This window comes from Canis lupus, chromosome 28, assembly GCF_011100685.1.
Source record: "Canis lupus familiaris isolate Mischka breed German Shepherd chromosome 28, alternate assembly UU_Cfam_GSD_1.0, whole genome shotgun sequence".
Lineage (NCBI taxonomy): Eukaryota > Metazoa > Chordata > Mammalia > Carnivora > Canidae > Canis > Canis lupus.
Window position 1 is genome coordinate 7895656 of NC_049249.1, and position 27188 is coordinate 7922843.

At 43.2% G+C, this 27188-nt stretch overlaps 1 protein-coding gene across 3 annotated transcripts in view; it reads right to left on the reverse strand.

The window, feature by feature from the left end:
* The window catches only part of MYOF (myoferlin), a 142265-nt gene that overhangs the window by 113610 nt on the left and 1467 nt on the right, over nucleotides 1–27188 (reverse strand). For all 3 annotated transcript variants that reach the window (XR_005380428.1, XM_038578205.1, XM_038578204.1), the window contains exons 2-3: nucleotides 5287–5342; nucleotides 3033–3124 (exon numbers count right to left, since the gene is read on the reverse strand). Coding sequence is in view for 2 of the 3 variants with exons in the window: in XM_038578205.1 (XP_038434133.1) it covers nucleotides 3033–3124; nucleotides 5287–5342 (148 nt within the window). In the remaining variant the exon portion in view is untranslated. The remainder of the gene's footprint in view (nucleotides 1–3032; nucleotides 3125–5286; nucleotides 5343–27188) is intronic.

Sequence of the window (27188 nt, forward strand, 5' to 3'; positions counted from 1 at the left end):
AACCAAATAGATAAGAACATGTCAGATGGTAGTGAACTGAGCTAGATAAAGCAGGAATGTGGACCAGCCACATCTTTCAGTACTTATCTAAAACCCAACACAAATGTCCACATACCCAGCTGGACTCCCTCCACCCTTTCCATGCCCATATGAGCTCGCTAACAAGAAGGGCTCTGAGAAAATAAGGCAGGGAAGTGAGCTGGAGAGCAAAAGTAGGGGCAGTTCTAGGGTGGGTAGTCCAAGGTGTGGAGCCAAATGACTACATTTCACATCTACTGCAGTTAGAAGGAAAAAGTATTCCATGCAGAGCGAACAGTAATACAAAAACCCTAACTGGTAACTCTTTTTCCTCTTTGGCATGCATGCACACACGCACACACACACACACACACACACAGACACTAACATGAAAACTCATTGTAAACACCTTTCATTCCTACATTTCCAGGCTCCTGAAGCTGATTCTTCTTTAGGAACTCAAATGGAGTGACAGCAGGACCAGGATGCCAAGAGATCAGAGTCCCAGTTTCAAATCTCATCTCCACTTCTCAAGGTTATTGTGATGACCACAGGAGATGAGAATATACTCTACAAATTTATCTTGTCCACTGTAAAGCATGAGCATAAGTGACTTGTTATTCAAGAGTATAAAAATGCCTGCTTAAAACCATTAAATAAGGAGGAATTACCAATACTCTGATGACTGTTCTTAATTTTTTTTGCAAAATTAGAAAGAAAAATTACTTTTACTCTAGCCAACAGTTAACGAATAATTCCACCTACATTTTGGTTCCCACAGGTGGTTTGAGGTTTTCAGTATAATGTAAAAGTCAAGAGCAAAGGCCTAGACATAAATGCTGACTCTGACACATACATACTGTATGACCTTGAGCAGAATACTATGCGTCTTTGGGGAAAACTATCACTTGCTTCATAGTGTCTGTGAAGATTAAATAGGATAATGCATCTAAAGAGCTTGGCATAGCCCTTGGCATTCCCTAAGTGATAGCTGTATTGCCTGTCTGCAGAGGGAACTCTTCATTCTTCAGTGGCTGTTAAAATCCTTCTACTCTGACATTTCAGCTAAAAATATTTCATTTTCATCACATGACCAAGAGGCACTTCTGGCTCCTTTTTCACCTTCATTCAGCCTGGATGGTTGGTTGGATGACTATGAAGTGGAGAAGAGCAGAGTCTGCACCGAATAGCCCAGCAGGCTCCCAGAGCCTGAGGAGGGACATCGCTGACATACCAGAGCAATGCTTGCATGGACTGGACCTGGCAGTCTGTTGTGGGTGTGGGCATGGGTGCACAGGCAAACCTGTTTTTTTCCAGGCTCAGAGCAGCAGATGCTCAGTGAGAGTCCTGTTTGCACAACTAGTTTCCACAGCAACAGGAATGTCAACAAGCAAGACATTCCTTAAGCTGGTAGAAAAATCCTCTGCCCCAGCCTTGCACTTTCAGGTAAAAGACAGTTCCCACACTGAACCGTAAGCAGATCCCTGAAGGCCAAATTTTTAGTAAAAAAAAGCCAAGAAAAAAAAACCTGGGGCAAAAATACAGAAATAGTTTGGACCAATATAGAGCATATTCCAGATGGGTTAATTTTTTTTTCCTGCAATGTACTCACGGGCAAATTTGAATTTGACCAAGGTGTATGCATTGTTTACTTGGTGGCCACAAGGTCAAAGTTCACAGTTCCTGGCTGATGGTGGAGAAGCATGCAGCTTAGCACAGTGAGCGCACAGACAGCACAAGGTCATTATCACCTGCACTGTTCATTTCAAAGCAGACTCAGGGTCGCGTTTCACTGGAAGATGGTGAACACCTATGCAGTGACATTTGTAGGACACAGAACTAATCTCCCAATTTAAAAGACCTCCCCCAGGACCCTGCCATAAGGGCCTAAAATTTCCATTTTGTTCACTTCTTCAGATAAGTCACCAGCTGCCTCAGTCACAAGATCACTGTTCTTGGGAAGTTCACACAGTATAAACTATTAGTTCCGTACCACCATGACCTGGGGTAGCTTCCCAGACAGCTCCTTTCAACCAGTGAGCCTCTGAAGGACTGAGATACAGGACAGGTAAATTCTGTTGGGAAAAGAATTGGCAGAGGGTGCAGATATGGCCCAGAAGGCAGGGTGGAGTGGGCACCCTGGTGGGAGCCTTGAAACATAAATACAGATACTGGGTGCCTGGGAGAGGTCAGGAGGAGGGAGGCCCCCTACCAGAAGCGGCGTAGGGGGGGGGGGGATTGAAAGGGTAATGAACAGAGGCACCTGGGTGGCTCAGTGGTTGAGCATCTGCCTTTGGCTCAGGTCGTCATCCTGGGGTCCTGGGATCAAGTCCTATATTAGGGTCCCCACAGGGAGCCTACTTCTCCCTCTGCCTATCTCTCTGCCTCTCTTGTGTCTCTCATGGATAAATAAATAAAATCTTAAAAAAAAAAAAAGAAATAAAGAAAGAGTAATGAACACCAGCTTCGTATTTTGCCTGGAATTTACCTTTTTCTGGCCTGAAAATTCCCATCAAAATAATGCCACAGTAATGGCCTGCTCCTTTGGTCATTATGCTCAGCAGACACCACAACACCAAGTGCAACATATCTCTCAGCAAGATGCATGGAGCCCCAAACTTTGGAAGGACCCTATATCACGACCCACCACATTTTCTTTGTTCAAATTTAGGAAGAGAATGTCAGGATCAGATGGACTGCACATCAACTCAGTCTACAGAAAGGGACACTGAATATCCAAAATAAGTGCCAAGCTGAGGCTTCAGGTGGGGATTTGCCCTCTTCCCATGAGTGCTATTAGGGGGAACTATTGTACAGAAGTTTGGGAAAAGGCACTGTGATCAATTAATCACATCTGATATTGGCTCAGAAGGCTGTGGGGGGCAGTGGGACATGGAATTGAAGCACAGTTATATTGGAAGTATATAAAAATGTCATTAACAATATGTTCCTTCAACAAAATAGACAATAGTAAAATAATATGTAAAATGAAAAAATAGTTGATATCAACTTACTTATTTTGTCCAATTGTCTCAAAATCTTTCACAACAATTGTAAGGGAAGATGAAAAGTCCAGTGGTATACCCCTCAAGTCAAACTCCAAAATCTGTGCACAGGAAGGTTATAAAAACAAAAAAGTTGTTAAAGAGATCAGGGAGTATAATAAGATGTACAAATACTAAACACCAGGTCATTATCTTCACCAATAACAATCTTTTGAATTACTTAATTCTATAGTTAGATAGAAGTGACCAAATTCCAAACCTGAAAGCTGTTGAGAGCTGTGGGAAGGCAAACCAGACTTAGCCTCAGAGGACCTGGGGTGACTTCTGCTTCCCATTTTCTAGGCTCAGTGACTATGGACAAGTCACCAAACCCATCTCATAGAGAATTTACTTCATGTCCACCACAATTGGCTAGAAGAATAAAATGAATGCTTTCTTCGCTAAATATTTGCTCTTCCTAATCATATTATTATCAAAGAGACAAATAATCTAAAAATACATTTTCTAAAATGCATCAGCCCTTTATTTTAAGTTCCACCAGGATTAGTCTGTAGTCAGATGAGACTTTCATCTTAATATAATAAATTGCTGTTTAACGGCAAACATTAAAAAAAATCAAAACACCAGTGATGCCTTTGATTGATTATGTAATATATGAATTAAATAAAACAGTGTCTACTGATGATTTGATTCTCCTTGTAATGGGTTTGGAGTAGATGGAGAATTTGTCAGAGCTCATGTTAGAATACTAACTCCAATGGGTCTGGGTTGGCATCTCATTTGGGCTAGATTCTAGTTATAAAACTACAACTGAGAAGTTTACTTGATAAATACATTTGCAATTTAAAAAATAGATGTTGGAAACAAAATGGGGCGAGATGGGTGATGCCCTGAGAGGACATGTCTGTTTACGTCTGCCATTAGCCATATGGATTGACCAAATATAAAGACACCTGTTGGAATTACTCAAAACTTGAAGCACTAATTGTATACATGTAAGTATTTTCAATTTGTTTTATTTATCAAGTTCTGTACAAGGTGCTAGGATCCATAGTGTCCATTGGACCAACCAGACTAGCCTCTTGCTTTCACAGAACTGGCCGTCCAGCTGGCTATGTTCTGGGTTCCAGTGAAATTTCAAAGAAGTAGAATTGCCTCGGAATTTTCTTCTTCTCAGAAAGGCATTAAAAAGGCATTTTGTCTTCACCTCACTCAATGAAAAGGCAAAGTCTTTATTTTACAGGATATTGACACTAGTTGTGGGGGTAGAGACAAATTTACAGTTGGTGGAGAAGTCTTCACAGCCTGATGACTCAGTGAAAATAACAAAGACATTTATCCTGTGCTTATCCAGGAAGGTTTGATTGGCTTTTGGGAAAAACAATGGGGCTTATGATCATCTTTTAAAAAATGAGTCAGCATAGGAAAATCTACTCAGTGGAAAGAATTAAAATTTTTACATACCTATAAATATATTCAACATGGAACTGTTTATAAAATAAAGTCCACAGTGGGAGAAGTGAAGAAATTATAACCCTTCTATAGAATATTGCATAGTATTAAAATATTTATGAATGGAATGATATGGTATATGCTCAGAATATAATAGTAAGAAAAAATAGGATAGGAAGCCATATGTGCTATATGATGCTAATTTGCCAATTTCATATTTTATTCAATATATTTATGCAATAAACATTTATTGATATATCCCAGATGTTAACAGTAGTTAATTCTGGGTAGTGGGTACAAAGGTCAATTTTTTTATGTTGATCTGAAGCTTTCAAAATGTCTACATTAAGGATATATTACTTTATCAAAACATGAAAAACAGTAAATGTCATTACTCACCCAGACACACAAAATGTCATGTAATACACTCTTGATTAGTCACATGCAGACAGGTGTTTAAATATGGATCTTTCCTTCTGGGGCTCTGAAGATGATCTAACCCCACCCCTTGCTCTACATATATGCCCCAGACATGCGACAAGGTCACTCAGCAACCTCCAGGCTGTTTCAGGTTAGACTCAACCCTCTCACTCCAGGTCTAGGCTTTGCTCACTGCACTACTGTATTATGTCATCGTGATATATCTCCTGAACGGTTCTGCTGTCTCTGTGGCCACAAGGGAAATGGAGGGGGTGGGGGTACAATGCAGAGATTCTTCTTCCAAAGGGAAAAGCTAATCTTTGACCCAAGATGGTACATTCAGAGGTAGCTTATCCCTTGAAACAATGTTAAAAAAAAAATCACAAGTTACCTCATTCCAGACAGGATTGAGTTCGTTGTCAACTTTCTTTGTTTTCTTTTTCTCATCTGCAAATAAAAAAAGAGATCAGTTAATTAGAAATATATTTTTTAAAGACTTTATTTATTTATTCATGAGAGACACACAGAGAGAGGCAGAGACACAGGCAGAGGAGAAATAGGCTCCATGTAGGGAGCCCGATGTAGGACTGGATCCCAGGACCCCGGGATCACACCCTGAGCCAAAGGCAGATGTTCAACCACTGAGCCACCCAGGCGTCCCTAGAAATATTTTTTGAACATGTACCATTCATTCTTTCATTAAAAGAGTGTTCCCCTGAGGGCTGACTAGTGTGCCCATATTTTCTCATTCATCTGCCTAGAGCTGGGGCTATCTGAGTCAAAGTTTTCCAAACTGAATGGCATTTTTTTAGCCTAAAATGTTTCTTCTGTGCCCAGATCTACAGGATGTTAGGGGATGAGGGACTCAAAATCATGGGAATGCTGTGATCCCCTGCCTCTCCCTCACCAGCTCCCATAGACCAAGGTTACCCAGGGCCTCCACATCTCCAGCTTATTGCAGAAAGAAGCCAACGAAGCTAACCTTTAACAAACAAGCGTTGCCATTTTATAGATGTGACTACTGAGATTCAAAGGAACAAGGAAATTCTTGTGAGCTAATACTGGGCACTGGGTCCTATATAGCCTGCAATTTCTGAAGCCCATGTTGCCTCTGCATGTAGTAACTCTCCATAGCTTCAAGAATGAGCTGGACTCCCTCCCTGGGCTTCGGCACCCGGTAATTAGTGGGTATATACTTTCTGGGACCCGCAGAGAATATAGGGTCTCCGTTACTCCAGGCTCACCTTTTCTGAAGATACAGATTTTCCTTTTCTGTATCTGAGACTGGACAGTACACCTTCCTGGATGAATAAATGTTAATCCAGCTAGTGCTTAAAGTTTCCTTGGAGAAGTCCAAAGAGCAGGGGCATCTGTTGGGTCTCTAATCCCCAAATACTTATCAAAATAAAAGCTAGTGTTTGAATACAAAAGGTTGTAAGCATGAGCTCATCTGTTTTCAGGACAAAAAAAAAAACAAAACAAAACAAAGCAGTTTTCCTTCTGTGTATCTCCTTTACTATCACATAGAACATTCATAAACTTCTGACACCAGAGGTATGCGGGGGGGGTCCCCCACCAAGCAATCTTATGTGACATTGGTTAGGTGTTTTACAATTTAACTCAATGCTGACACTTACTTACGTGGAGACAGCTTCAGATCCCACAGGTTAAGGGTTCAGATGACAATAGCAAGTCCAGGCTGTCATGTGTGCTTCTGACCTAGCAGGCTATAAATCTGAGGTTCCCATAACTCCCTCATTGGGTTCAAGTAATTTGGTGGAGTGGCTCACAGAACTCAGGAAAACAGTTACTTATGTTTACTGGTTTATTAAAGGATACGATAGGGGGTACAGATGAACAGCTAGATGAAGAGATACATGAGGTAAGGTTTGGAAGGTTCTGGGCACAGGAGCTTCTGTCCCCATGGGGTTGGGAGTTCTCAGAACTCCATGCTTTTGGGGTTTTATGGAGGCTTCCTCACATAGGCAAGATCAATTATTAACTCTATTTCCAGCCCCTTTCTCCAGTCTTGAGAAGTGGTTGGCAGGGCCAAAAATTCCAAGCTTCTCATCATGGCCTTGTCTTTCTAATGACCAGTCCCCATCCAGGAGCCCACCCAGAGTCACCTCATTAGAACTAAAGATGCTCCCACTCCTATCACTTAAAAATTTATAAAGGTTTTAGCTCAGTGCCAGGAAGTGGTGGGGAATGGGGGCAGAGACCAATACAACATGTATATTTTCTATTCTCTCACATCATCTAATCTCTTTAAAAACCCCAGGAGAGGGTAGCCCGCCGGCAGGCTCAGTGGTTTAGCTCCGCCTTCAGCCCAGGGCCTGATCCTGGAGACTTGGGATCAAGTCCCATGTCAGGCTCCCTGCATGGAGCCTGCTTCTTCCTCTGCCTGTATTTCTGTCTCTTTCTCTCTCTCTCTCTCTCTCTGTCTCATGAATAAATAAAAATAGATCTTAAAAGAAGAAACCCTAGGAGATATGTATAATAATTTTCATCCCCCTTTCAGAGGTAAGGAAACTGAGAAGTAACATATTCAAAGTGACCCCGTTAGTAAGTGGCAGGGATAGGTTTTAAACTCCAGCAGCCTCTCCTCCAAGAGTTGTGGGACTAACCACCTCATTCTTCCAAGACCTCAGCATAATAAAGCCATGAATCACCACCCTCACTCTGCTTAGTATTAACTTTTCCACTTGAGTGACTCCCAGAGCCTAGCTGGCTTCCCTTTCTAGACTTCAGCATGACCTTGCTCATTGGCTCATGCCTGGACCTGTACTGATTAGTTCTAAATGTGGTCTTTCTATGTGGCCTATGGAACCCCTCAATGGATCTGATTCCGATAGGACCTAGAAGCTGTCCTGTCCCCTCCCACATTGCCATTTGGCCACACCCACCCCTCCTGTCATCTGATGGAAACCTCTCAATTTTGTTCTCTGGTTACAGAATAAGCAAGTACTCTTGAGAGAAAGAGAAGCCAAGCAAAGTTTAAACTGATGGAACTGGACAATGGGCTTCTTTCGATAATTGTAGCAGCTCCCTCTAAATAATCACCTACAGGGGCCTGGATGTGCATTCTACTGCCATGTCTCTAAATCCTTACAGCACCCTTGCAGGGTTAATATTCTCATCCCTGTTTTACAGACAAAGAATTGAGAGAAGCTAGTTAACTTGGCTAAGGTCATGCAGCTAATAAAAAAGAGAGCCAGACTCTGAACCTACATCTCCTTGGCTCTAAAACCTGACTGTGTGTTCACCACCGCACCATAGCGCCTGTCTGGAAGCTGTCAGAAACACTAGATAAAGAAAACACATAAATATAATATGTGTGATGCACTTGGCCTCCTAGGCAATGGCCATAGGAAAGTCTAAAGGTCAGGTTTTAGAGTACCCTGAGACTCTCTAAGACTACCTGCTCCAACACAAAACGTGACATCTGTGAGTTTTTCCGGGGAGACAGTTTACTGATCTCATCAGATTCTCACATGAGTTCATGATCTTCACAAAAGTTAGGAATTCCTGCCTTGCACAAGCATGAAATGGTACCATTAATATCCCTCTAGCTCACCACCACTCTTGCTGCCACAACCAGAGCTGGGTGGCTAGAGAACTGAGTCAGGAAGGAGTGAATCTAGATCCTGGGACTGCAGCAGACCTTCAAGGGAAAAGATAGGAAATCGTAAGACATCACATCATGTAAGTAAAGCAAGGAGAAAGCCACATGTAATTTATGGAAATTGGGCACAGGAGCTTGAGGTAGGACTCAGGTTACTGAAGGATGGTACGGAAGCAAAACTTGGTCTCTGAATCCCCAAGATTCTAGACAGGGACAAGAGCTCCAGAGAGACTGTGGAAAGAGCCAGTACCTGCTCACTTGAGTTGAATCTCAAGCTGGTTACTGACCTGGGAGTCAGCATACGAAAAGAAATGCTGCATGGGGACCTTGAAGCTGAGCCTGCTACTACTGACCCCCCTTCCCTTCCCCAATAGGGGCTGGATTGTTCCAGAGTCAGCAATTGCGGAGTGTGAAAAAGGAAGGGTCATTTGTTCATTCTTTCATCTTCAAACATCTACCCAGCACCTATTATGTGCTGGGAACTGGAGAAACAGAAGAGTATAAGATAATTCTTGGTCTTCAAACATTGAACAAATAGAGTTCACGGGCTCTTGAACAGAAGAGCCAAATGAATCTTGATACATGTTTTCAGCAAACAGCAAACAGCCCACCATGTTCCTGCCTGCTTTGTCCTCATGTTGGAGCTTCCTCCTGCCAGAGGAGGAATAATGGGAACAATGCCTCGTAGCTCAACCCATGGAAATGATCAGGCAAGGGACCTCGTAGCTCAACCCATGGAAATGATCCACTAAGTGAGTTCTTCCATAAGCATTAATGAGTTTTCTCATTCTTCTATCCAATAAATAGTTTTGAAATATCACTTTCCAGGCACTGAGCTAGACACTGTGGGAGATACAGAGATCCCCAAACACAGTTTCTGGCTTCAGGTGCTCCAGCAGGGAGGTTGATGTAACTAACGATAGGTGACTGGTACAGAGAGTAGGCTGCAGTTGCCATCAGAGGGGGTACAAATGAAAAGAGGAGGTGACTTCAAGATAGCAGGTAAGACCTCACAGAGGAAGCAGAGGTTGAGCTGGGGATTGAAAGACAAGAATGGGTTGCAAACGTGGAGTTGGGAAGAAAAAGTTACTCCAGGTGGAGGCAATAGGGTGGGTGGGTCAGCCACAGGGGAGAGAGAACAGGTCATGTCTGGGGACACTGCACTGCCCAAGTGGCTGGAACCAAAGGGATGTGGAAGGGAGTAGAGGCAACCAGGCTGTGCTGGAAGGTTATGGCCACCCTGTGAAGCCATGAATGCCAAACTAAGCTTCATCTGGCTGATACAAACCACTTAGTAAAGAGGGCTTTAGACATTGGGCTTTAGAGATGCCTGGGTGGCTCAGCGGTTGAGCATCTGCCTTTGGCTCAGGGCGTGATCCTGCAGTCCCGGGATTGAGTCCCACATCGGGCTCCCTGCATGGAGCCTGCTTCTCCCTCTGCCTCTGTCTCTGCCTCTCTTTGTGTTTCTCATGAATAAATAAATATAAATCTTAAAAAAAAAAAAGACCTTGGGCTTTATAATTCCAAGAGGTTCATAATCCCACAAGAAAAACCAAATTGCGTAACAACTCTTCTGATACGTGTCCTTGAACAGACGATCCTGTTGTGTATTAAGAACAAAGAGAACTGGCCGAGTCCCTGCAGATAGCAGGTGACCACAGACCAAGCGAGACTATTCAAGTGGAACTGTGGCTGCTCCCGGCGCTCGCGTTGGTGTCAGTAGTGCTACCCTCTAGGGGGCGCTCTCTCCAGCCAGGCATGTGCTAAATCCTGCACATTGGTCGTTTCATTTAACTTTGCCAGCAAGCCCTCCAGGTAAATTACCTCCTATTTGCAGGGGAGCAAAACAAGCCCAGAATGGTTAGGTAATTTTCCCAAGATCACAGAGCTAGGAAGAAACGCTCTAACTCAGAACTAGTGTGATTCTGTAGTCCACGCGTTCAACCACTGTTCCTCCTTCTCCTCCTCAGTAAGTAAAGATCACCCGCTAACATTAGCTCCTACCCTTCTGAAGAAACCCAGCTCAATTCATTCTGAAAAGGAGGCTCTCGTTTTATCCAAATATATGACATTACATTTTTTTTATTTTTTTTAATTTATGATAGTCACACAGAGAGAGAGAGAGAGAGAGAGAGGCAGAGACACAGGCAGAGGGAGAAGCAGGCTCCATGCACCGGGAGCCTGACGTGGGATTCGATCCCGGGTCTCCAGGATCGCCCCTGGGCCAAAGGCCGGCGCCAAACCGCTGTGCCACCCAGGGATCCCATGACATTACATTTTATTGAAAGTCTATTCACACATAAATATATTAGCTAAAAAAAAGAAAAAACCTCGAAAGTAAATGAATTTCTTTCTTGTCAGCAGCCACAGAGCCACATATTTATATTATTCAATTATTCAATTTCATCACTTTTTTTTTTTTTTTTTTAAAGGTCTAAATTGCAGGTGCTAAACATCAGATGAATCACGGGAGCCTCTCTTCCCCTTCTCCACCCCTGCTCTCATCTCTAATTTTATTAAGATGACTGTTTCCTCCTATGGACAGGAATTAAATGCTTTCAACCCAGAACAGAACAACTGACTCAAATGCAGAATGCACTCCGGACCATGACTCAAGGCATTCTTTGGGACATTTCCTGTTTTTTGATAAGTCAGCCTCCCTGCTTGTCTCCATTCGCTGAAGGTCACCATTGCAGTAATTAACCTGCATGCCAACCTCTGAATGTGGTTTTCAGAGAAGTGAATAAGCATTCCTTGCCAAGCCACCCCGCCCTATTGCAGAGCCATTTCCTTTGCTGTGCTCCTGCTGCACAGTGTGCTGGACCCTAAGGGACAAGGCTGCCAAGGTCACCAGACCTCCTAGGATCAGACTGCTACGACCCCACTATGAGGGCTCCTGTGGTTGATCATTTTATCTGTCACTCCGAGAGGCTATGTGCCACTTGTTTGATCAAACTCTAGCTGTTACCATAAAGGTATTTTATAGATGTGATTAACATTTGTAATCATCTTTAAGTAAAAGAGATTATATTCCATAATGTGGATATACCTCATCCAAACAGTCAAAAACTAAGGTTTCCTAGGGAAGATGGAATTCTGCCTCCAGACTGGAACAGAAATCCTACCTGAGAGGAGCCTGGGTGGCTCAGTCGGTTAAGTGTCTGCCTTCGGTTGAGGTCATGATCTCAGGGGCCTGGGATTGAGCCCCTGTATCAGGGTCTCTGCTCAGCAGCCAGTCTGCTTCTCTCTCTTGCTCTCACTGTCTCTCAGATAAATAAATGAAATCTGAAAGAAAGAAAGAAAGAAGAAAGAAAGAAAGAAAGAAAGAAAGAAAGAAAGAAAGAAAGAAAGAAAGAAAGGAAAGAAGAAAATCCTGCCAGAGGCTCCAGCCTGCTGGCCTGCCCCACAAATTTCAGATTTGCCAGTCCCTATAATCACATGAGCCAATTCCTTAAAATAAATCTCTCAATCCCCTTCTCTGAACACACACGTGCACACATACACACACCGGTACAGGTTCCATTTCTCTGGAAAACGCTAAAACAAGGAGCAACACCAAGTTAGTAATAGTAATCTACAATGGTAACACTTTTTCAGTGCTTCCAAAGACACCCCATCTCCCTGATCCTTGCACTCCTGCAAGAAAAAACACAGGAGTTGGCCCAGTTCTTCAGACTGGACTTTCAAATCAGTAAACTCTCCAATTCTTTGAACTGTTATCTCAGAGAGACACAGGCTCAACCACTGAGTTCAGAGTCCCTCTTGTATACCCCGGGAAATTTAGACTAGATGATCTCTAAGTCTTCTTCCAGGTTTTGTGGATCATGTGCCTTATGAAGTCCCTCAAGTCCTCACTGGCTAGATTGCTATATCTTACTGACATGACCCCAGGAGCAGTGGGGGTGCCATTTACAAAGCTCCCCTAAGAACTTAGCTTTTTGGTAGGCAAAGTAGATCAACAAGATCTCTAGGTCCAGCCATGCATCTAAACTTGACCTTCCATTTAGGAATACCTCTTCATTTTCTCAGGGTCCCAGGTTATGGCCCCTTTGTCTTACGGAATATTCACAGACAAATACAAAATCACCCACTATATGGCCTAGAATATCACAGGTCCCCTGAAGCCATTCATGCATAGCTAACAGTCATTAAGTGCTCTGAACTAGTCACTGTTTCCAGTGCTTTTCATGGAGTGTCTCATTAATCTTCACAACTACCCTAAAAGGTAAATTCTATTATGATCATCCCCAATTACAAAAGGAGAAACCATGACACGGAGAGGTTAAGCAATTTGTCAGAGGTCACACAGTTAGGAAGTGGTGGAGCTGGGATTCAGACTCCAGTAGACAGAGACACAGAACAGTTGCCTGAGTTGGAGGATTAAGACCAGACAGTGACTCCTTGAAGGCTGGAATTGTATTTTATTAATATTGTTATTTCACTCATAGTAATTTCTCCATGATTTGAGTGAATTGACCTTCATAAGCTCATGGTAGTATTACTACTAGGGTAACTTTAATAATTAAGTGAGGAAATGAATAGCAAGTGCTCAGCACAGGGCCTAACACACAGGAAGCACTGAACTAATAGGAGCTATTAATTTTCACTATGGCACCTAGGCAGCATGCCCTGTGTGCCCCACAGACTTTCCCAGACTGTGGAGTCTCCCTGGAGGGCAGGATCCAGTGACCAGAGAAAGAGCCCTATTCCGCTAGGCACAGCCCTGCTGGAGCACTTCTCTCACATGGCTCTGTTCCAGACCTCGCAGGCCTGCCTGGGGCAGCTGGCATAGGGGCAGTGGCTGCTCCTCCCTGGCAGTCAGCCTGGCAGCCACCAGCATCTGGGAGAATTTTCACAGTAACTGGACGGCAGGGAAGGTCCAGCAGGAGACTCCACCACCCTCAGGACCTAGAGGGACCTAGGGGGAGCACAAAGACATATATGGCCCATCCAGTTCTACCCAGCTAAAGGTGTATTTCTGACTTTTTGCTTTCTAACCCCGGCTGCCCTACTGCTCCAGGATATGTTGTCAAACGGGTTCTGGGGAAGGCATTTTAGCCAAATGGCAACTATGATACAAAGCAAGGCTGTTCTGTACATTTCTGAAATAGTCACTGATACTCCTGATAAACAGAAACAAAAGGCACACAGGGTTACTGCTCTGCTTTCCATGCCCCATGCCCCACTGGCCTCTGCAGTTGCCCTTACAGGCACACAAGCTCTTAAAACCAAATCCTCCAAGGGAACTGAAGTGAAGCCCAGTCAATCTGAACAACCCATACAGAATCTACTTCCTAAAATCTGACCCTGAGGGTGGTTGTGTTCCAGCTCCGCCAACTGCCAGGACTGCAGGTGAAGGGCTACCAGGCAGGACAGGCATCTGGATTGGCTGTCTCGGTGGAGAACTGTGTGACTCTTGGGCTTGTTCGTTTATTTTGCATGTGAGCATCCATTCTGTGCCAGGCACCTTACTTTTCTTCTTCTGTTTTTTTTTTTCAAAAGATTTATCCATCTATTTGGTGGTGAGGTGGGGAGGAGGAAGAGAGAGAGAGAGAATCTCAAGCAGACTCTGCTGAATGCAGAGCCCAATGGGGGCTTGATCCCATGACCCATGAGATCATGACCTGAGCAGAAACCAACAGTTAGAGGCTTAATCAACTGAGCCACCCAGGTGCCCCAAGTGCCAGGCACTTTAAACACTATCATGTCTAATCCTTAAAACGGAGGTATTAGTATTGCTGTTTTATGGATAAGAAAACTGAGAGTGATGTTAAGTGACTTGATCACACAGCCAGTAAGTGGCAGAGCTGGGCTGTAGCCCCACGTCTGCCTCATTTCCAAACCCGTACTCTTAACCTCTACCAAGGGCACCACTTACCATCTGTGTGACTTTGAGCCAGTTATCCAACTCTCCGTATACATTTCTTCATTAATAAATATTGGTACCTAATATCCAGGAATAAGAGCTACCATTCACAGGACTCATAGTACACCAGGCAATCTTCTAAGGGCTTGGTATAGGTTACCTGTTACTATTAGCATCCATATTTTGAGGCGTAATGCAACTAAGCTGCTTGTGCAGGGTCTCCTGCTAGTAGGAGACAAAGCCAGAATTCGAATGTTGGTGTTCTGGCTCCGAGCCTTTTAACCTCTCCTTCCTCTGCCTGGTATGTTTTTGAGACAATTCGCTAGAGAATGAATGAAGGCTGGTACTTAGCAAATTCACTTCCACCCCAGCTTGAGGAGATGGAGAGTTCCTAGAGTTCCAGAAGGGCCTTCCAAGGCCTGAGTACCCTGTAAATGAGGATGAAGACACCCACCTTGCATGGCTGTACTGAGGATCAGATGAGGAAACGTGAATGTGTAGGACATAGGGGACACTGTTTTGTGTTGGATCAGGATCAGAATCATAAACTACCTCCATCAGACAATATGAAGAGGATCCAGTTCCTCTGCCCTCCCTGATTCCAAGAGATAGTATCAAGAGAAAACAAAATAGAGAAAAGAATTTTGAAAATAAGCACAAAGCCTGAGTCAAAGTCTTAAGAATTCAATTCCATACCTTTTAGGCAACAAATTTCTAGTTGAATTATGTTGAGCCTCAGACCCCAGTGTCCCATACTAAATAATCTCTTTAAGTGGGATTTTTGCCATCACCAGCAGTTTAATCTACTGCCCCCAATTCCCCTGCCTGTACTGGGGATGGCTTTGACCTCTGGGCTCTTTAGCGAGCTCGGCTGGTCAGCTGCCACAAGGTATGAGGAAGAGCTGGGAATCAGTGTCTAGGATGGAGATGGAAGTAGACTTAACCAAGAGAGATGCCAAGCACAGAGAAAGCCAGACATACATACAGTAATGGGAACTTAGTCTCAGGACTGGGGTTCTAGTCTCTCCTTGCCTGGTCCTGCTGACCAGCTTTGGCTGCTCCTGACCCCTCTGAAGCTCCATCTCCCCATCTGGTAAATGAGTATACACAATCTGTGCCCTGGACCCCTGCTACACTTGTTGTGAAGGATGGCTGTGGTCAATCCCAGGGCAGGGCTTTCCACACTGTAGGTACCCTGGTGGGAGGCCCCTTCTTCAAGCCGTGTCACACAAGGGAAGCCATCCTAACATGTCCAGCACACTGGGACAAACCAGAGGGGCATCTGGAGCCCCAGACAAGACCTCTGAGGCCACCAAAGGTGTCAAGTCCACAGGCACCAATGCCCCAGGCCCTGGCATTACTCTGGCTAGATGCCCTCAGGGCTGATTTTGCTCAAGGAAATACAATGAGAAGGAGACGGAGCCTGGATGTCAGCCACCAGGTCTGAGCTCGGAGCCAAGCCGGTCTGTGTGCATTACCCTCGGTGGGCTGAAAGTATACAGGGGCCGAGACGTGGGGGGGCTACTCACGTCAGGGTGTTACAGTCTCAGCGGGGGGCCTGTATGTCCCTGCTCTGACTTGAACCTCTTGCCAGACCTTGACCCAGGCAATCCGCCCTCCCCACGTCCATAGAAAGAGGAACTTCAACTATAAAAAGACAGACTTCATTTTTTGGTGAGAATTAAGTGAATATATATGTAAAGCACTTGTTGTACTTACTAGCTCTCTTCAGCAATATAATCTGCAAGTAACAAAATTTTTAAAAGTTTAAATTTTCCAAGAGTTTAATCTACTGCCCCCAATTCTTCACTACTCTGAAGTCACTGACCTCTGGCTGCATTTACAGCCAGGCTGTGAGCTGCATGCGAGCAGGGGTGAGTCTGGCTAGTTCCTCGCCTGATTTGTAGTGCTGAGCACAGAGCCTGACAGAGTGCACTCCTGATCAATATTTTTTTAATGAATTTGTGTTTGAGAGAAGCAGTAGGGAGACACAGCAGCAAATGAGAGAAGGGAGGGAGACAGGGACATTTCAGGCAGTGATTTCTGCCAATCGGGACAGGTAAGCAAAAAGAAAATTTTCTATTTTTTAAGAAGGGAAGAGAGATGAGGAAAAGGATTTTTTTTTTATGTGTAAAAAATAAAATTTAAAAAAATTAAAAATAAATGTGTAAGTTGTGCTATTGGGTTGTAAAAGAGGATGAAGGTAATACACCTGAGAGCTGAGAGGAGGCGAAGGAGACTCCCCTTGCCACTCAAATATTAGATTTTTAATTCCTTTCATGTAATACATTAGAGTTTTAGTCTCCACTAATAAAATGGCTCCGACTCGATTATCAGAGGAATGATTCACTGCTAAGCTATGTCAGCTCTGAGCTTCTGAGTCATGGCAAGTCCTAAAGGCTTTCATTACCCTGGGGAAACTCACTCCAGGAAGGCTAAGCTTTATTTTTCTTTTTTTTTAAGTTCTTGTGTTCTTGGTATATGTTCTTCCTCTCTCAGGCTGGGTCCAAATGATCCCCACACACTGAACAACTCAATCCACTCAGAGCACAAAGAGAGCGATCATAAATTGACTTGGTTGTTTCTTTACCCATGTTGACCTCAGGCAATGCACATGGAGACTCTGCAATCAGTCCTCAGCTGAATCCTGACTGGTCCCTGCCTCAGTTTCTCCGTGTGTAAAATGAATATGATAGTAAGACCTACTCCCTAAAAATGCCATGAGGATTAAATAAGACAATATGCAACAAGTGTGCGCACAGTGTAAGTGTTTAATAAATAGTGGTGGTGGTAGAGCAAGTGGTTGGTCCTCAAGCTCTCTCCCTCTTAACCCCCACATGCCAGAACCTCAGGAAGACCCAAGGAGCAATGAACACTTAAAGCATTTTCTATGTATGTGCTTAACTTTTATTTATGCTAAACTTTACTTATGCTATGGGATTGGGCTGCCCATTTTGTAGATGGGACAACTGAGGTATGGAGAAGCTGGGCAGCTGTGAGTGAGAGGAGGTCCTGGACTCCTCACCACTGTGGCTGTCCTCCCGCTATCTGTGCTACATGTAGCTGTGTACATCTAAATGAATGAAAATTAGAAAATATTAAAAAATTCAGTTCCTCAAATCACACTGGCCACATTTCAGTGATTAGCAACCATGTGTGGCTCGGGGCTACCATAACATACAGGGCAGATCTCAACCATCTCCACCACCCTAGAAGTTTCAGTGGATGGTTCTGAACTAAATAATTGAGCACACAAATAAATGACTGCTGAATGAAGTAAATAAAAATGAGTAAAAAAGTATTTTATTTTCACCAAACTGACTAGTTGTTTTGACAAAATATGAACCCAACCTAGACCTGTTTTCTAGTTCATAGCTTCACCTTGGGAAAGGAGAGCATAAAAGTCTGGCATCAGCTGTCCTTGTTTGATTTGCAAACTTCTTATTTCCTTAGTCCTTGACCTAGACCATTGATTTTTCACTTTGCTACATGCAAAGAGAGCCAAACTTCAAGAGGTGAGGTCACAGTAAATATCTATTTTTTTAAGTTTATTTATTTATTTATTTTTAGTAATCTCTACATACAACGTGGGGCTCAAATTCACGGTAGAGTCAACACGCTTTAACAACTGAGCCTGCTGGATACCCCTGTAAACATCTATTTTTAGTCCAAGTACTTTAAATACATCATCTCGTTGGACTTGTATAACCTTCAGAGGTAGGTCTTATGCCCACTTTACAGCTGGGAAGACTGAGATTCAGAGAACTTTCTTGCTATTAATAACACCAAAGCCCTACTATCATGGTCAGAGGTAGACTGGGGCTCCCCTGCCTTCCAGCTCCCTTTGGGATGCAGCTTAAAGGATCCCAACCAGCCAGTGGAAATTCTGAAGTATTCAAGATCAGTTTTGTAGTTTGTGGGCAGGCGGATCTGGTCCCTCAGGCCTGTGAGACCCTGACCGTTACTGGTAAGACCGCTTGACCCCTCAATTCACCATTGACCCCCTGAACTCAGGACTGACCTCCTGAACTCAGGAAACTGGTAGAAGTTTCTGCCTATCAATTTCATCTTTTAGAAGCTAACTAATGAGGGGCACCTGGGTGGCTAAGTCAATTAGGTGTCTTTGGCTCAGGTCATGACCCTGGGGTCCTGGGATCAAGTTCTGCATCGGGCTCACTGCTCATCGGGGAGCCTGCTTCTCCCTCTCCTTGCCACTCTGCCTACTTGTGCACTCTCTGTGTGTGAAATAATCTTTAAAAAGAAAAGGCAGCTAACTAATGAATTGCTAAAACAAGAAAAGAAACATCTGAGGATCTGTAGCAAATCAACCAGAAAGTACCCAACAGTTACCTCAGTTTCCCTATAATGTCAAAATCCTTCTCTGAATATTCATCCCAAGCCCTAATGAAAGGAGCCTCCCACATCTTTGGAATTATTTCCATGGTCTCCTTATTTGTACAAATCGAGGATGACATTGAGAGGTGACTCCACATGGTGTAGTCTCTGTCTATAACTCACTAAGGAGGGGACCCACTTTGGTCTGGTAACATGACCTGAGTGAATGAGGTGAGGAGCTAGATCCATTCATTCAATAACTATTGATCACCTACCACCTGCCAAGCACTAAGCTAGGTGCTAGGGAAAGAGACAACAATCCCTGACATCATGAAGCTTACTATCTGATGGTTAGGCAGACAGAAATCAAGTAAGTCAGCAAATATATAACTGTGTATTCCAGTAGGAGCCATGAAGGAGTACACAATGTTAGAAGAGACATATACAGAGGGTTAGGACTTCTGGTTCCAGCCCTGCCCTGGGGAGCCCAGACCAACCGGAAGACCTAGCACTGCAGGAGACCAATTTCCCATCTGCCTTCAGCTCTGCCATAGCTCTTGGCATGACCTTGGCCACACAGACATCAGAGAGCCAGGCTCCACTGGCTAGCTGGCCATCTGCCTCTCTCAGGCTGCTGCTGGGCCTCCACCAGGCAGGCTTCTCACCACAAAAGGGCTGCCTTGCTGCCGGCCACTGAGGTTGAAGACTACACCGCAGACAGCTTCACTCTGAGTTACTGAGGTGTGAGCTGAAAATCCAAATCAACAGAGAGTTACTAGGAATCTACTATGTTCACATCCATCAGGATGATGATTATGAAAACAAAACCACACCAGAAAATAAGTGTTTGGCAAGGATGTGGAGAAATTGCAATCCTGTATGCGGCTGGTGGGAATGTTTGTAAAATCATGCAGTCGGTATGGAAAACAGTGAGGTGGTGGCTCAAAACATTAAACATAGAATTGCCACATGACCCAGAAATTCCACTTCGGGCTTTACACCCAAAAGAATTGAGAACTCAAGAAGACTATTTGAACGCCCATGTTCAAAGCTACATTACCCATAACAGCCAAAAGGTGAAGCAATCCCAGTGCCCATTGACGGGTGAATGGATAAACAAAATGTGGCAGGTACATACAGCCACTGTAAGAGGAGAAAAAATTCTGACACCTGCTACAATGTGGATGAACCATGAGGATATTATGCCAAGTGAAATAAGCCAGTCACAAACAGATAACAATCATATGAGGTACACAGTCAAATTCACAGAGAGAAAATAGAATGATTGTTGCTGGGGGCTGGGAGTGGGGGTGGGAGATGAAGAATTATTATTGAATAGAGTACAGAGTTTCAGTTTGAGAAGTCGGAGAAAAAGTTCTGGGACTGAAGGTGGTGATGATAGTACCATGAATGTGCTTAATGCTACTAACCTGTACACTTAAAAATGGTTGCAATGGTAATGTTTATACCATATACATTTAACCACATTTAACCACAAGTAAAACAATAGCAACAAAGAACCTATCATGTGCCTGGTGGAGAAGTTACAATGCACTGTCACAAATGAATCAGGCATTGGCTCTGCCTTGACCTGCTTGTGCACCACAGCTACCAGGCATCCGATTTCCTGATCTAAGCCTGGACCACCCCTTAGATGTCCCCCAGGATTTTGATGCCCCACCCCAGCTGTGGGGGGAAGGAGTGGGGGCACAAAGAGGAGAGGAAGTGGGTGTTTGCTATACAACTACAGATGGTCTCTGATTTGGGATGATACAATTTAATTTTTCAACTTTATGATGGCCCAAAAGCAACATGCATTCAATAGAAATGAACTTTGTAGTTTGAATTGGGATTTCCTGGGCTAGCGCTATGCAGTATGATACACTCATGCATGGTGCTGGGCAGGGGCAGTGAGCCACAGTTGCCAGTCATCCACACAATCACAACTGATACACTTACAACCATTCTGCACCGTACAGCCATTCGGTTTTTCACTTTCCGTATAGTATTCAATACATTACATAAGATATTCCTGTAGTCAGTACCTTTATTCTTTATTACATATATATATATATATATTCTTTATTATAAAACAGGCTTTGGCTGTTTGATCAAAGCCATCATCTGGCTTGTCCAGATGATGTCAGCTAATGTAAGTATTCTAGGTATATTTAAGGTAGGTTCAGCTAAGCTATCATGTTCCATAGGTGAGGTGTATTAAATGTATTTTCAACTTATGATATTCTCAACTTATGATGGGTTTATTGGGATGTAACCCTACCATAAGTCAAGGAAGATCTGTATTATCTGCCAGACACTATGATAGTGTTTTAGATATTTTATCATTGTTGATCCTTACAATGTCCCTATGAGGTATGTATCATTCTCCTCATTTTATAGACTAATAAAGACTCAGAAAAAAAAATTTAGTTCCCAATGACAAATTCAAGAGTGAAACTTAGTCTGCCCAATCCAAAGCTCATCACTTTACATGTATTGTGTTGTTTACTAAAAGAGGGCAGCTCTTTTAGGGGATAGAGTAAGGTTGTTCAGAGAGTAACTTAAAGATGGCAAAGCAGGTCAAATGCCCCAGCTGGAGGGAGGTGGGCCAGAGAGTTGATGGTCTAGGTCCTCAAAGCTTATCCTGTGTAGTAGAGGCATCTGGGATACCTGCCTTATGCATCTGTATCTCTTGGCACAGCTAATTGGACCAGGGGTGAACACCTGACCCAAACTGAGCCAACTGGTATTTTTCTCTCAAAGAGCCCTACTAAGAGACACTGGGATTATAGGAGATATAAGATCTGGACCAAGTCACCGCTAAAGTAACCCAAAGCCCCATGCATGCTGCCAACTGTGGGGAAGCAGGAGTAAGAGACTCCATGAAGGCAGTCACTGTGCAGGGAAGAAGAGAGGCATGAGGCCCCATCGTCCCTAGGGGAGAGAGAGCGAATGCCACCCTGCTTGACATGATTCTGACTCCTGTGGGACCCATGATTTAGATTCTGGGAGATTTCTCTCTAGCTTTGGGGGGAAAAAAAAAAGAAGAAGAAGAAGAAAAAGAAAAAAACCACACTTTATTTAAGTAAGCTTGTGGGTATGTGTTCCTTGCAATTAAGCAATTGCTGGCCATGACACATCACCTTCCAGGTGGGACAACCGGGTAGGGCGAGAAGGACTTTATATGAATGAGATCACAGCTCAGCTTGGTTAGAAATGCTCCCCATTGGCCTTTGGGAAAACAGCAGAATTTGTCTTCCCGGTCACTTTCTATTTCTCTGCCTTTCTTTTCCCTCTTAGTGGGCATCTACCCTCCTATCCAGGTAGCTCATGTTCTCATACTGGCCTCCTGCAGAGAAAAACCCCAACTCAACCCTGAACTCACCTACAGAGTACCACCACCCACCCCCCCCAGCTGGAAGGAAGGCAGTCTGATGTCCCCATTTTTATAGAGGAGTGTGAGGAAGGGTGACCCAATGAGCCAGGTTGCTTTCTCAGTATCTTTTATGTTAGCTTCTTCCTTCTCATTCTAGCCCTGGGATGAACTCCCTCTGTCCTGCAAAGCTTTGTCTCAACCAGTAAACCTTCTGTTTTGTCACCCTGACTAGTACTAATCCGGCCTTCACAATGCTGCCTAGTGTCTCCCCACTAGTTTGTGAGTAAAGTGCAATCCCTAGCCACACTGGATTACCCTCTGTCAGCCTCACAACACAAGCTCATGGCTCCCTGGCCTTCCTGTGCTGTTTCAAAGCCTGGCATGTCATCCTCCTCCTGGCATTTCTGTGAAATTTCCTCATCCTTTAAGACCAAGGCACTGATACTTCCCCACCAAGCATATTTCTCCTCCGTCTGCTCTTACACTATAAATCTATACATCTTTTCTGGTTCATATCTCATTCTTGTGTTCTTACTAGCTGATTTCCTAGGCCTACGAGACCAAACTGTGCTAGTATATTTTTCTAGACTTATTCCTCATGTGCTCTCTGGTGCTTGGAGATCTCCATAAAAGCAAATGTTATCAAATGGAGGAAGTAAGTTAGGAGTTCCCATGTGCAATTTCCTATGTATATTCATTTAATCCTCAAAAAACCCTGCAAGGTAAATGTTATTAAGAACACTAAGCCAAAAATTTTAATTCATTTGCCCATGAGCACAGAGCAAGCAAAGGATGGGAAATGGGATTCTTATTTAGGACCCCCTGACCCCAAAGCCCAGGGCCTTTGCACTGGAATGCCCAATAGGCGTTGCAACCTATCACCTAATGCTAAGTTAGCTGAGAAAGCTTAAGGTGCCCGCCATCCAAGCAGTTGTGGCTCAGAGCCGCTCAAAGCACACCCCTACTCAACAGGACAGTTGTTCAATAGAAATTACACCAAGAAAAAAAAAAAATAAAAAAATAAAAAAATAAAAAAAAAGAAATTACACCAAGAATAGGCGATCATTGACATTTCGTGGTACATGCATTATTATGCCTTATAGACCACTGCACAGTTTATGTATGAATTTTCAACATAAAAGCTTCACATTTTCTTTGCAGTATCAAGAATGCAAAAAAGTACTACAACAACGATTTGGGTAGCACATGCTAGGAACTGGCTATGCTCCGCATTCAGGAATGTGCAGGGGTGCCTGGCTGGTTCAGTCAGAAGAACATGTGACTCTTGACCTCAGGGTCATGAGTTTGAGCCCCACGTTGGGTGTAGAGATTACTTAAATAAATAAATTAAAAAAAAAAAAAAGGAATGTGTAAAGTGACCTTTTCTTTGCCAAGCTTCACTCACAAACTACCTTAGAGAATATTCAGTTTAATTCTTCCTGAAAGAAGGGAGATTGGCAGACTTCTGGTGATCCCTTTCAGGACCAAGAATCAATTATTTTATTGTACTAAGCTGTCTCAAATCTCCTGCCAGCTCTTGCCTCCGTGGTTAACATCTGAAATGTTATTCAACATCAATGATATGCTAGGGGTTGCAGAGGATATAAAATCTCATTCCTTTTTGGCAGAGCTGAATCCCCCTGGGATGGAGAAACCCACCAGTAAACCCAAACCAGAAAAACACCAGCAACTTTGGGCATGACTGGAGGGCATGCATGTAAGTAAGAGATGTTGTAGAAGAGGGGAAGAAAAACAAACCATGTTAATTCATTTTTAAAAGGCATTTGTGGTTTTGTAAATGACTGAGAGCCTGTAAAATGTGCCTTTGGGAAGTATACCTCTGAGAGTTCCCATGCTTCATTCCATAGAGTGGGGCCACTTTCCCTAGGTGGTGATTCTCTAAGCTCTGTACTCCCGGAAGTGAGGGAAATGACTCAGTAGATCAAACAGTTCTGCTTTCTTGAGTGTTTAATAAATGCAAGACAGTGGTTCTATGAGAGTACCAGCATCATAGCATAATTGTCAGTTGAGCCTGTGGGAATCTTCCTGTTAGTCCTATGATGCATCTGGGTAAACCAAGTCACCACGTGGGCTGCTCCCCAGGTGCCTTCATAGATGACAGTGAATAAGACCCATTGGCTCTTCCCCCCATCATGCTTCATCCTACTTAAATAGAATTTCATAGCTTTTCTGCTTATTTAAAAGGTCATTTTAAAGTATTTAAATTGTCAAAGAGCAAATTAAATTTTGCTAAAAAAAGTCAGAAAATTCTCTGTTGCATAAACCCCAGCCTCAAGGGATCTCTACAGATCTACTCCCCTTCAGATAAGCCATTAAAACTCCATTTTTCAAAAGATGAAAAAGAAAGCATTCTTAGAGAGGTCAAGTGGTTTCTTAAGATTACAAAGTTGATAAGCTCTTTGAAAGGAGGTCCCAGAAATATCTAGGATTTCACTCCAAAAACATGTTCAAATGAAATAACAGGCATCTGTAAAAACAGGTAATAATATATGACAAATATTTGGTGACCATCTGAGTAATAGTCATTTCACAAGGCAATGATCTACACAAGACCAGAAGGGAAAATTCTGGCTGATGGAATGGGCGATAGCATAAGGATAGAAGGAGAAAAATGTCATTACTGCAACAATTATGCACCCTAGGAGCTGGACGTTTCATATGAATGCAATGTTGCCACATTATAAAAGCACAGAAATATTAAGGACTGCAAGAAAATTCCCTCTCAATCAATCTAATGCTAAGAGATTTGACACCAAAGCAAGAGATGAGCTAAAGGGAAAATGGAAATCCTTGGCAATTGCCAGCAAATCATCTTTAAGCAAAAAAGGGAAAAAAAATCACCACAACCCAAAAAGGCAATAACAACAAAAAAGAGAAACTGTCCTTCAGAAACACACATGTTCACAAAGACATGCACTATAAGGGGCGCCTGGGTGGCTCAGTCAGCTAAGGATCTGACTTCGGCTGGGACTGTAATCCAGGGTCCTGGGATGGAGCCCTGCACTGGGCTCCCTGCTTAGCAGGCTCCTTGCCTGCTCCCCCTGCTTGTGTTCTTTCTCTCTCACTCAAATAAATAAATAAACTTTAGTTTTTTAAAAGATACACACTGTAAGAATGTGCACTTCAGGGCACTAACAGGGAGTTGTTGCAACAACTTTCATATTTATAGCTAAAAGTCAAGAAGGATTCAAATCAAACTGTTCTGAGTAGTTATTCCTAGGTAATAAGAGTGGCTAGAAAAAAATAAAAAATAAAAAATAAATTAAAAAAAGAGTGGCTAGAAAGAAAGAATAGGAGGAACGTGATCTTCTATTATATTATATTGCATTTTTTAATTAATAAATGTCTTAAATATTATTTTGAAACTAATCTCAGCCAGATTCAGCTTCATGGCCTGGCTTTCTGCATGGAACTCAAGAAAGAATGGCCACCTCAGGCTTGCAGGTGCTCTGGCCTGAAGAGTCAGAGCTAGTGCACCACAATGATGCAAAAAATCAAATAAGCTTAATGGTCATCATAATCTACTCCTGCACTGTGAAACATCCATGACATTCTCTCAACAGGGACTCAACTCCCAATTCCTCCTGGTTCCTACCAGGTCCTATGAAGTTCTGCAGTCAACCTCAGGAGAGGCTGGAACACAAAAGACTGAGGTCAACCTGAAACCAGTTGGTTGGCAGCACAGCAGCTCCTCTACTACAGAGTAATTTCAGTTTCAAGGACCTTGGGGTCTATACAGCCATCACCCCTAATGCCCATCACTTGGACATTCTTCTTACCACCTTGGAGTTAGAGGAGAATTGGCTTTGGCCCAACTTTACCATTTTATGTACTTAAAGGTTGGACTTTTACACATTTCAGTAAACATAGGGGCTTTCCTTCATCTTCTCACCTCATCTTTGACATCTCACTCTCCACACTCTACTTCTCAACACTGCACTGTGAAGTGCATTTAGCTTCACTGTAATAAGTATGCTGAGTTCTGTCCACACTTAATGTTACTTAGTTATATACAGTGCTCAAGACTGGGAGGCACACCTGGAAAGGATCTGCCATCACCAGTGTTTAAAACTAGGAAAGAGATTGAGGGGAAGAAATAGGCCACTTCTGTTACTGTGTCTGCTCCTGTCCCTAAGGCTCTGCCTTCCACATCTTGGTGAGAGTGATACATGGAACTATAAAAAGATAGAAGTTTATAGCCAGAAGGAACCTCAAGGAGATCAGTTCCCATCATTCCACAGCTGAGAAACTAGAGCCCTGGGTGGTAACTTTAGGTCATTTAGGAAATATCAGCTAGAGTATGGGTGTTCCTACTCTGAGCTCAGAGTTGATTCTGCTGTCAAGTTGCTTGTTAGGTGAATGAATGACTGACCTCACTCCCCAGTTTGCACAACCAAAGCAGACTAGAAAAGAGACTAAAGTTTAAATGATCTAATAACTATAATTGTTTGGAGAGACTGCATTTGCCCAGTCTAACTGGTTTTCCACTTTCAGCTGACAACTTATGTTGATAGCTTCAGGCATATTTTTAGTCATTTAAAAGTTTTGACCAGGGGCAGCCCCGGTGGTGCAGCGGTTTAGCACTGCCTGCAGCCCGGGGTATGATCCTGGAGACCTGGGATCGAGTCCCACATCGGGCTCCCTGCATGGAGCCTGTCTCTCTCTCTGCCTCTCTCTCTCTCTTTGAATAAATAAACAAATAAATCTTTTAAAAATAAAAAAATAAAAGTTTTGACCAATGCATATTCGTTCCAAAAAATTTTAAGTCAGATTTCAATTCAGTGTTAAATTCTAATTCCTCTATGATCTGTATGACTTGTATCCCATAATGACGTTACCAAGTTGAATCTGATATACTTTTACATGTCTTTATGTGTCAGTGGTGAGGGTACAAACTTTTTACGTTATGTCCCTATTACGCAATTACTTCAGGGAAAAACAAAAGACTTGAAAGCAACTAATACAGGTAAGGGAACATTGTCATAACATGACTACATGACATTCACTAACCAGATTCTCAAACCACGGTGTCCTTTAAGAATTGAACTTTTGCCTTCTAAATTTGTTTTT